Source organism: Hemitrygon akajei, chromosome 11 (genome assembly GCF_048418815.1).
Source record: "Hemitrygon akajei chromosome 11, sHemAka1.3, whole genome shotgun sequence".
NCBI lineage: Eukaryota > Metazoa > Chordata > Chondrichthyes > Myliobatiformes > Dasyatidae > Hemitrygon > Hemitrygon akajei.
This window is the reverse complement of record NC_133134.1, coordinates 49,943,722-49,956,084: the sequence shown is the minus strand read 5'-3', so window position 1 is coordinate 49,956,084 and position 12,363 is coordinate 49,943,722. Positions and strand designations below refer to the sequence as shown.

Sequence of the window (12,363 nt, the reverse complement as noted above, 5' to 3'; positions counted from 1 at the left end):
TCATTTCCGACTTCCTTTGCCTTCTAGAGTCGTAGAAAAGTACAGCACAGAAACAGGCCCTTTAGCCCATCTAGTCCATGCCAAACCATTTAAACTGCCTACTCCAATCAACTTGCACCAGGCCCATAGCTCACAACCCTCTGAGTGAAGAAGTTTCCCCTCAGGTTGCCATTAAACTTTTCACCTTTCACCCATAACTCATGACCTCTAGTTGTAATCCAACACAATCTCAGTGGAAACAGCCTGCTTGCATTTACCCTATCTTTCCCCCTCATAACTTTGTATAACTCATTCAAATCTCTCCTCGACCTTCTACATTGGAAGGAACAAAGTCCTAATCTATTCAATCTTTCCTTAGAAATCAGGTCTTCCAGACCTGAGAACATCCTTGTAAATTTTTCTTTAACCTTTTTTGCCTCTACTTTTTTTTTCCTCTCTTTAAAACCTTATTCTTTGACCTTCATTTTGGTCATTGCCCATAGTCTCCCCTTTGTTTCAGTGTAAAACTCTGTTTGATGAAACTCACGTGCAGTGCCATAAGTTTCTTTTGCTCTGTTCAAGACCTATAATTTAGCACATGTTGCCTTGAACAGCTGGTTGTCCTGTGTATCCTTGCTACTACTGTAAATGAATATCACCTTGTCCATAACCAAAAAACATCACCAATTGGCTGATTGTGTCTGAAAAGTTGAGGTGAAAAATGCCTAATGTCTTGTTATGTTGCTCCTCACACTAAGTGTCTCTGTTCAGTCAGTTTATTATGGGTGTTACACAGAGGAAAAATAAAACCTTTGCTGGAGAAGGCATTTGGATAGTTGGGAGAGAAATAAGGTAAATAATGGATAAAGCATCTCTAAAGCATGGCTTTCTAATCACTATAATGCGTAATATTGATATATTTAAAATTCCACAGGATGTTTTGAATTTATAATACACTATTAATTGCTCTTTCTGTTTCAGGTGAATCAGGTCTACATAATCTTTGATCGCCCAATGGTTGTATCAATGATTAAGCTCTGGAATTATTCAAAAACCCCTCAAAGAGGAGTAAAAGAGTTTGGGGTAGGTTGTCTTACTTTTAACCAAATTAATATGCACAAACTTGATATTTTCAATGCTCATTTATAGGAATTCCCAATTTATTTCTGAGGAATGGACAAGAGAATTATTTCTGAGGCATATTGTGCTTTGCCTAGATTGCCTAATATTGTCAATAGTGCTGTTGAGGTGAATTTAAGCTTATATTTGCCAGGGTTAGGAGATAAGTCACAAGATAGTTATGTAGAGGTAGACAATGGAATATGGGCAGAAAGTGCTGTAAAACCTGTGAACATCTCAAAAATCAATACTTTATATGGCTTTTTTGCTCTTTGGATTATAAAACTACCGTAGAGTTGTACGGCACAGAAACACACCCTTCAGTTTGACTTATACATGTCAGCTGAATTATCTGTCTACATTAATCCCATTTTCCTATATTTGGCCCCTATCCTTCTTCTGTCTCTATACATAGATCTGCCCAAATCTTTTAAAATGTTGCTGTTATCCTCTTCTCTACCAGCTCCTTTACCAGTTTGTTCCATATACCCACCACCCTCTGTGTGGAAAAAGCTTGTCCTTCAGATTTCTTTTAGATATTTCCCCTGTCTCATTAAACCTATCCAAAAAGTTGTAGACTCCTCTATCCTTGGAAAAAAAGATTGTGACCATCTTTCTACTTATCTATGTCCCTTGTGAATTTATAAACCTCTATAAAATCACTTCTCAGCCTCCTTTCCTCCAAGAAAAACAACCTCAGCCCATCCAGTCTCTCATTAAAGCCTATTAGTCTCAACAATGTATCAATGTGGGCCGAAGGGCCTATAATGTGCTGTAAATTTCTATGTTCCCTGTTCTAATATCCTTGTGAAATCTGACTGATCTTTGGCTATTGTTTGGACATCAAAATCAAAATGAGTCTTGTTTCCTTACATGAGATGTTTGCCCTACAGTTTAAAGTTGGTATTATAGCCAAGGATGAAACTTGTAAAATTGACAGAAATGGTAGATATTGGGCATATTTTAGAATTTCTCAAGAAATTGATATATTCAAGATAGAATAAAATGATAAATTGGCAAGAAATGTGAAAGCAAGTTGGAATAACTTAATGTAGGCATGTTAAGAGGAAAAGACTATTGAAGGTGGATGCCAGTCCTTTTGAGGCAGAGGCTTGTAACTGGAAATATGGAAATGTGAAAGAAATTAAGCAACCACCCTGTGTTTGTTCTTATAGAAAAGTCCAAAATAATTACCAAAGGCACTAAAATAATCAAGTGTCTAGTGGAAATGAAGGAAATAAATGAGTTTTTAACCAAGTACTATATGATATTTCTCAAGGATCTAACCATCTGCATACAGGGTTTTGAAAGAGATGGCTATAGAGATAATAAACTCCTATAAATTTTTATAGATTTTAGGAATTATTCCTATGGACTTATGAAAGGAAAGTCACATTTAACTAAATGGGCTATTTTGAAGAAGTGACTAGATGAAAATATGAAAAAGAACCAGGGGAGTAGAGCATTTGGTCTTTCAGAGGGTTTCAGTAGGGTCCCAACCAGGAAGTTTGTCAATGAGGCTAGTATAGAGCTGCTGTAATAATATTGTTATTAATTGAAAATTTGGTTATTGGATTGAAAACAAACAATTTTACTCAATTTGGCAGACTTAGACTGGTAGGGTACTGCAGGAACTGGTGCTTGGACACCAGCTATTCCATTCTAGGAATCTGAGGAGTTCATGCTTGCTCATGATACCATCAATCATAAGACTTAGGAGCAGAATTAGGCCATTCAGTCCATCGAGTCTACTCCGCCATTCAATCTTTGCTAATTTTTTCAACTCATTTTCCCATCTCTCCATAACCTTTATCTTCTTTACTAATTAAGAACCTATTAAACCCTGTCTTAAGTACATCCTATGACTTAATTTCTACAGCCCTTTGTGGCAACAAATTTCATAAGATTCACCAACCCCTGGCTGAAAAAATTCCTCTTCTCTTCAGTTTTAAAGGGGCGTCCCTTTATTCTGAGGCTGTGCCCATGTATGCTAGGCTCTCCTACTAATGGAAATATCCTCTCTGTATCCATTCTATCCAGATGTTTCAGTGAAATTCTCTCCCCTCATCCTTCTTACACTCCATCAGGTATCAAGCTTCAAATGCTCCTCATGTGTTAAGCCTTTCATTGATGTCAGTACAAAACTAGGTGGGATCATAAGAAGGGAGGAGGATGCAAGGAGGCTTCAGGTAGATATTAATAAGCTGAATGGCCAAGAATATTGCAGATGTAATATAAATTGGAAATGTGAAGCTATGTATATTCGTGGACAAAACAGAAAAATGCAGATATTTAAAACGGTGAGAAATAAAGTAGTTTTCAAGTTCAAAGGAACTTGTGTCTCTTGTGTTTTTATTCATCATTAGTTATAAAAAATCATTTAACCACATCATTTTAAGAAGCTGTGAATAATTGACCTTTTTCAAGGGAAATGTATACGCACATTTTAAGTGGGTTACTGTTGACATCAGAATTGGAAAATCTGGGCCAAGAATTTAGGTCTATATGGTAACTAATGTGAACATCTTCATGGCCTAGATGTTACTGAAAAATGCCAGCAATATCCCTGTGATAAGAACTTCAGGATTGTTTATGAACACAGTCCCAAATTCCTGATAGCCATCCTCAGGGAGCTTTGCTGTCTAGCCTCTTATCTCCTATTATACGTAAGCAGAATTCAGATTTCCTGCAATAATCCAGAACTCTGCCCTCAAAGCTGTGCATGTTAAACCTGGTGAAAGAGCAGTGACTACATTTGCTTAAAGGACAAACGCATCTAAGCAAGGCTTAAGTATCATGTCTTTTACAACTAAGTTAATCATATTTATTAAATACATTTACTTTTTTGATTCTTTGGTTATATTTGATAATTTGTTTTAAAAACTGTAATATTTTGATCAGTGCTTTTTTTTGTAAAAATTACTGGTGATATTCAGAAGCTCAATGTTTCTGATAGTTTTGACAGCAGACCAAATTGAGGGCATACCGGTAGGTTAAATTGCTGACAGTATAACATCAATTATTTTGTGGGCAGGATTTGTTATGGATGAGTTTTGTATCTGGCGTTCTGATTACTGGTTTGTTACATATAGATCTGCACAAGAGTTGACTTAACAGCTGGGTGAATGATGTTGTTCAGAAATCCCATGCCACTCACGTACCCAAATATGGAGATATGTGTATAAACAGATAACCTTATTACCTATGAACCATAACTGTATTCTAGTCAAAGTTAAGTTTATTGTCATATGCACAAGTACATGTATGCACAGGTGGAACAAAAAACTTAGTTACAGCAGCATCACAGTCACATAGCAATATATTCTAATAAGTACAAAACTTTGTGCTGTGTTATAGTGCTACATTTACAGAATATTTAATTTGTTTTGTAGCTGCTTGTTGATGATCTATTAGTCTACAATGGAATTCTGGATATGGTGAGTCAGGTGGCCCGTGGTATCCTTCCAACCTGTGAGCCGGTTATTCCATATCATACCATTCTTTTCACCCATGATGAGAAGATTGCACACAGAGAGAGAAATACGGTCATAAGGTACAGTGAATTTATTATGGAGAAAGTCTAATTCCCTAATTTACAAATTTCAACTTGTATCTTTTTCTACACGTACAACACACTGGAGGAACTCAGCGGGTCGGGCAGCATCCGTGGAAACGAGCGGTCAACGTTTCGGGCCGAGACCCTTTGCAAAGCAACACACTGGAGGAACTCAGCAGGTCGGGCAGCATCCATGGAAACGAGCAGTCAATGTTTCGGGCCGACTGCTCGTTTCCACGGAGGCTGCCATACCTGCTGAGTTCCTCCAGCGTGTTGTACGTGTTGCTTTGATCCCAGCATTTGCAGTGTACTATGTGTTTATATTTTTTTCTGCATTGGAATGATTCCACATTTTTGCATTCTCAACCTAGGGAGCATGAATTTTGAGGTTAGAGGTAGTGTCAATTCTTCCACCCACATTACAATTAAATTAAGGTTGCTTCTGAAACTTCTGAATCATCTCAGATTTATCTGTTATCTGAATGGAATGGTGTTTTTGATCATTAGAAATTTCAACTATGATTTGACAGATTAGAAGATTGATAAAAGCTGATTCTTTCCCAAATTTTGCCCAATTCTTGACCTGAAGAGTTGTTTCCAAGAATCTGTGTATATTTAGTGGAAGAAAGGATGTTCGTGTATGAATTGACTAATTATAGTTAACTCGATTTCTGATATAATTCTTTTAGTCTTGTTTGGTTTCTGTTGATGTACTGAGGGTTTTTTTCTGCAACAGTACGCATTTGTTTATCAAACAGACTGTCAGAGGAAATCAGTGGGTCAGGTTGCATCTGTGGAGAGAAATGGAGAGTCGACATTTTGAGTCTAGACCCTTCATTGGGCATATAAGATCAAATGTAAATAAACAATTCTCATCCCTTGGTGTGATACTGGATTACAAGATTCGGACATATTTCTTTGTGCTGATAAATGGGTCATGAAGGAGTATTTTTTTTGGATCCTTCCATTATATTCAGGTCAATTCTGGTATGGGCTAAAGTGAGGTCAAAACTGACATTCTTAAGCTTTTCCATCTCTTGCTGTTGAGCTCTATCCATTTTTGACAGCAGTTCCAGCTGAAGTAGGTTATATTCTAATCTGAGACCTGTTAGTAATAATATTGATTTGTGTAGCAACAAGCTGCCTCTGGATCAGGCAACATCCCATGGAGAGAAATGGAGAGTCAACAGTTTGAGTTGAGACCCTTTCAGTCCAGATGAGGGGGGGGGGGTCTTGACCCAAAAGGGCCACTGTCCATTTCCTTTCACAGCTATTGTCTGACCTACTGTGTTCACCCAGTTTTTTGTTTGTTGCTCCAGATCCCAGTACCTGCAATGTTTTCTGTCTCCATCAATTTACACAATACCTTTTGTTAACCAAGAGAATTCGAATTTCCCTAAACAGCCATTGCTAAATTGAAATCATTCTTGCAATTGAAGGGAGGCATTGTAGCAGACTTTCAAAATAAAGTTGAACAATGAGGTTAATGGCTCTTCTATGTTTCCTGAAGGACAAGTATTGCTCAAGGCACCACAACAATATCTTTGCTTTCCAGATAGATCTATACAGGAATTTGTGTGAAAGGACAGCATGTTCCCACTCCAGTGGACTCATTTTCAAGAACTCTTCGTCTCATGTTCTTGATAATTATTGCCTAAGTACTTATTCTTATTTCTTTCATTTTGTATTTGTACAGTTTGTTGACTTCTGCACTGTAGGTGAACGCTCAAGTTGGCTAGTCTTTTGTTGATTCTTTTATGGTTATTGTTCTATCTACTTATTGAGTATGCCCACAAGAAAATGAATCTCAGGGTTGTATATGGTGAGATATATGTACTTTGATAATTAATTTACTTTGAACTTTATCTATTAAAAATCTTGTTCCAAAAAATGTCACCTCCAGAGCAAAGTAGTGCCCTCTTGAAATGTCAGCCTAGACTATTGTATGTGTTCTAGCCTTGAGTGAATTTTAAGTTTGTCTGTGTAGACTTGACTGTAAGGCTTTGATTTCTTTGGCATCTTTCCTGAGTTAGGAATGTCCCAAACATTATCTTGTCCTTAAAATAATTTGATGTTTGTCAGTTTCAGTACAAAAGATGTGGGTACTAAATTGTAGTAATAACACTCCAGAGAGAGCAGTGAAGAGCTGAGCAGATATTGGTTGACAGATTAGTTTCTCAATGCACTCAGAAACCTCGTCACTCTTCAAATTATATAAGGGAGTCTTCATTTATCTATTTAAAGGACAAGATGGTTCCCAGTTTAACACCTAATCTGTTAAATAACTTCTCCAACCATAGTGAACTGAAATAATGGCTGAAAAGTTGTCACAGTAATGGGATTTGAACTCAGCCATCTGATTTAGAGGAACAGTGTGTCTTTTGTTCTTGGAAGATGCCATTGGTATATTTACAGCAAAGGGGTTAATTCACTTGGTGATTGGAAGTGTCACCATTCTATTTACCAAAAGAGTTCTCCTCCATGATCCTGACTGCAGTTTACATACCACCATGGGCTGACTATCACTTGAGATACCGCATGCTCATCAAACAAGAAACATTCTATCCTGACGCATTTCAAATCACAGCTGGGGACTTCAACAGACTTTTTTGAGGAAGTCTACCCATTACCATCAGCATATTACCTGTAACACCAGAGGTTCCAGCACACTAGACCACTGCTATAAGGAATGCCTACCATTACATCACAAACAAGCAAAAATCTGCAGCTGCTGGAAATCTGAGCAACATGCACAAAATGCTGGAGGAACATTTTGTGTGTTGCCTACCATTACATGCTCAGATCACATTTTGGGATATCTGATCACTTGGCTGTCCTTCTCCTACCTGCAGAAGCTGAAGAGCAGGGCTCCAGAGTTGAAGACAACAAAGAGATGGTCATGGGAGGCAGAGGAGTGGCTATGGGATTGCTTCGAATCAGTGGACTGGGCTGTATTCTGAGTAAATGGATCTGAATAAATACACCATTGTTGTCACGGACTTATTAAAACAGTCGTAAACGAGTGTGTCCCCATGAAATCATTCAGTGTCTTCACCAACCAGAAGCTCTGGATGAACCATAAAATCTGCAATCTGCTGAGGGCCAGATCAGAGGCAGATGTCCATCTACTATCTCCTGAAGACCATCTCGCAGGTGAAGTGGTAATTCTGGAGTAAACTTGAATCAATGAAGGTTGCTTGACAGCTGTGGCAGGGCTTGAATACTATCACCAACTGACAGGCAACAACAGAGCCTTGCTTCCAGATGCGCTCAATGCCTCTATGCTTGTTTTGACTGTTAAAACGTGGAGGAACCTTCACAAACTCCCACAGCCCCTGATGATCCTGTGATTTCAGGCTTTGAGGCCAATGTGAGAAGAGGATGAACTCACAGAAAGTACCTGGCCCAGGTGGTCTATCTGGCCGAGTAATAAAGACGTGTGGATCAAGTGGCTGGAGTGTTCACCAATATCTTTAACCTCTCACTTGATGGTCTGAGGTACCCACCTGCTTCAAGCAAGTTTTAATTATACCGATGCCCAAGAAGAATGTGGTAACCTGCCTCAATGTCTATCACCCAGTAGCACTTACATCCATTATCATGAAGTGTTTTGAGAGGTTGGTAATGAAACACATGAACTTCTACCTGAGAAGTAACTTGGATCCGCTCCAATTTGCCTACCAGTACAATAGGTCCACAGCAGATGCCTTATCCTTAGTTCTTCACTCAACCCTGAAACATTTGGACAGCAAAACTGCATGTATCTGGATGTTCTTTATCAATTACAACTCAGCATTCAATACTATCATCTCCTCAAAACTAATCAATAAGCTTCAAGGCTTTGGCCTTAAAACCTCCTTGTGTAATTGGATCCTTGATTTCCTCACTTGTAGACATCAGTTGGTTCAGATTGGCAATAACATCTCCTCCACAGTCACCGTCAGCACAGGTGCATCACACGGCTGGTGCTTAGTCCCTGCTCTACTCACTTTACACTTACGGCTGTGTGGCTTAGCACAGCTACAATGCCATATTTAAGATTGCTAACAACACCACTATTGTTGGCAGAGTCAAAGGTGGGGAGAAATCATCATATGGGAGGGAAACTGGCTGAGTGGTGTCACAACAATAATTCTCACTCAATATCCGCAAGGCTAAGGAGCTGATAATTGACTTCAGTTGGAGGAAGCCAGAGGTCCGTCATCAAGGAATCTGAGGTGGAGCGGATCCAAAACTTAAATTCTCCAGTGTTATTATTTCAGAAGCTCTATCCTGGGCCTAGCATGCACGTCCATTATGAGGAAAGCAGCACAGGGATTCTACTTCATGAGAAATTTGCGAAGATTTGGCATGACATCTAAGACTTTGACAAACTTCTATAGATGTGTGGTGGAGAGTATATTGACTGGTTTTATCACATCCTGGTATGGAAACACCATTGCCCTTGAATGGAAAATCCTACAAAAAGTAGTGGATACTGGTCCAGTCCATCACAGGTAAAGCCCTCCCTACATGGAGTGCTGTTGCAGGAAAACAGCATCTGTCATCAGAGAACCCCCCACAACATAGGGACTTACTTTCAAGGACTCTTCATCTCATGTTCTCAATATTTATTGTTTATTTATTTATTATTATTATTATTCCTTTTTTGCACAATTTGTTGTCTTTTGTGCATTACTTTTTCTTTGTCCGCCCTGTTGGGTGCAGCCTTTCATTGATTCTGTTATGGTTCTTGGATTTATTGAGTAGGCCTGCAAGAAAATGAACCTCAGGGTTGTATAATTGCTGACATGTATGTAATTTGATAACAAGTTTACTTTGAACTTTAAAGAAGATCACTAAGCAGCAGTTGTCAACAGAGGTGAAATTAACAGCTGCAAGGATTTGGGGTTGTCGGGGTACATGTAATCTAACACCAGCGGTTTTTCCATAGTTTCCATCGAAAGTCTGAGATGAATTGACAACAATGTGGGTCACACAGCTGCTGGAGAATAGCTTGTGACCACAGTGCTGGCAGTAGATTGGAGCAGCAGGTGGGGTATATCTACTGGAACACACTCACATCATTTACCTTTCTCATTTTGCCAGCTTTGATAGCACACTGAGAAGTGAATATGTTTGCATAAATTAATTACTGTGTCTGAAAAATTATGGTTTAAAGCCATTCAGTTCCTTGCACCAAGGCCCTAAGTAAGAATGGACTGAGCTGTCATGTGGGTGGAGCCAAAACAGGGCTGGCCCATAAATGTCGGTTAGCGTGTCGCCCCAATTATATACCTTTCTCATTCCTAACTACTCAGTCAAACATCACTGTGTGATCTTGCCAACTACCATCTATTCCCGCTGGGCACCACCACCCATCCATTTTATTAATCCCTCTCATTCCCTAAATCCACCTAATGACTGTTATAGGTTTTAGCCTTCTCGAGCTGACAATAAAGCCTCTGACTGTCATTTCAGGATTCCCATCAATAAAATTAAATGCTCAAGAATGATCATGAGCTCTCACCCCCATCCACAGTGATTTCCTGACCTTGCAACAGCCCCTCCAGTGTGCAGTGACAGACAGAAACATGACTGGTGAGATTCAAATAGAACAAGAAAAACACAGAGATGTGTGCCAGGGGTATTCTCTAGTCCCTACTTGTCTTGTTATTTTAAAAGCCAATTGCACACAGATAGAGTTACAAACATTCAAGATCACAGCCACATTATATGCCCCAATTCTTCTTTGAGGTGTGCCGTAGATAAATGGGCTTGCATGTATTCCAGACTTTTTGATTATAATATCTTATGCAGACTGCATGCAAAACATATATATTCAGCCTGAATGGCACTGCAAGCAAGGTGAGAAAAAAGAGTAGTGCTTATTTCTCGAGAGAGCAGGTTATTGACTGGGGAAGAGGCGCCTGGCTCTCAAATAGAGAAAGGTAGGAGACAGCATGTGAGGGAGGATAGGCAGGTGATAGAGAAGGGACACGCTCAGACCGAAGGGTTGAGATGTATCTATTTTAAGGAGTGTTGTGATCAAAGCGGATGAGCTTAGAGCATGGATCAGTACTTGGAGATATGATGTAGTGGCCATTATGGCTCAGGGACAGGAATGGTTACTTCAAGTGCCGGGATTTAGATGTTTCAGAAAGGACAGGGAGGGAGGCAAAAGAGGTGGGGGCATGGCATTGTTGATCAGAAATAGTGTCGTGGCTGCAGAAAAGGTGGACATCATGGAGGAATTGTCTACAGAGTCTCTGTGGGTGGTGATTAGGAACAGGAAGGGGTCAATAACTTTACTGTTTTTTTTATAGGCTTCCCAATAGTAACAGGGATATCGAGGAGCAGATAGGGAAACAGATCCTGGAAAGATGTAATAATAACAGAGTTGTCGTGATGGGAGATTTTAGTTTCCCAAATATAGATTGGCATCTCCCTAGAGCAAAGGGTTTAGATGGGGTGGAGTTTGTTAGGTGTGTTCAGGAAGGTTTCTTGACACAATATGTAGATAAGCCTACAAGAAGAGAGGCTGTACTTGATTTGGAATTGGGAAATGAACCTGGTTAAGTGTCAAATCTCTCAGTGAAAGAGCATTTTGGAGATAGTGATCATAATTCTGTCTTCTTTACCATAGCATTGGAGAGAGCTAGGAACAGACAAGCTAGAAAAGTGTTTAATTGGAGTAAGGGGAATTATGAGACTATCAGGCAGGAAATTGGAAGCTTAAATTAGAAACAGATGTTCTCATGGAAAAGTACAGAAGAAATGTGGCAAATGTTCAGGGACTGTTTGTGTGAAAATCTGCGTAGGTACGTTCCAATGAGACAAGGAAGTTATGGTAAGCTGCAGGAACCGTGGTGTACAAAGGCTGTAATAAATCTGGTCAAGAAGAAAAGAAAAGCTTACAAAAGGTTCAGAGAGCTAGGTAGTGTTAGACATCCAGAAGATTATAAGGCTAACAAGAAGGAGCTTAAGAAGGAAATTAGGAGAGCCAGAAGGGTCCATGAGAAGGCCTTGGCGGGCAGGATTAGGGAAAACCCCAAGGCATTCTACAAGTATGTGAAGATCAAGAGGATAAGATGTGAAAGAATAGAACCTATCAAATGTGACAGTGGAAAAGTGTGTATGGAACCGGAGGAAATAGCAGAGGTACTTAATGAATAATTTACTTCAGTATTCACTATGGAAAAGGCTCTTGGTGATAATAGTGACTACTTGCAGCAGATTGAAAAGCCTGAGCATGTAGATATTAAGAAAGAGGATGTGCTGGAGGTTTTGGAAAGAATCAAGTTGGATAAGTCCCCGGGCCTGGATGAGATGTACCCCAGGCTACTGTGGGAGGCGAGGGAGGAGATTGCTGAGCCTCTGACAATGATCTTTGCATCATCAATAGGGACGGGAGAGGTTCCAGAGGATTGGAGGGTTGAGAAAGTTATTCCTTTATTCAAGAAAGGGAGTAGAGATAGCTCAGGAAATTATAGACCAGTGAGTCTTACTTCAGTGGTTGGTAAGTTAATGGAGAAGATCCTGAGAGGCAGGATTTATGAACATTTGGAAAGGTATAATATGATTAGGAGTAGCCAGCATGGCTTTGTCAAGGACAGGTCATGCCTTACAAGCCTGATTGAATTTTTTGAGAATGTGACTAAACACATTGATGAAGGTAGAGCAGTAGGTGTAGTGTATATGGATTTCAGCAAGGCATTTGATAAGGTACC

General features: G+C 39.5%; 1 protein-coding gene across 2 annotated transcripts in view; it reads left to right on the top strand.

The window, feature by feature from the left end:
* katnip (katanin interacting protein) overlaps nucleotides 1-12,363 on the top strand; it is a 126,868-nt gene that overhangs the window by 95,593 nt on the left and 18,912 nt on the right. For both annotated transcript variants that reach the window (XM_073060829.1, XM_073060830.1), the window contains 2 exons: nucleotides 961-1,062; nucleotides 4,491-4,651. In XM_073060829.1, the coding sequence (XP_072916930.1) occupies nucleotides 961-1,062; nucleotides 4,491-4,651 (263 nt within the window). The remainder of the gene's footprint in view (nucleotides 1-960; nucleotides 1,063-4,490; nucleotides 4,652-12,363) is intronic.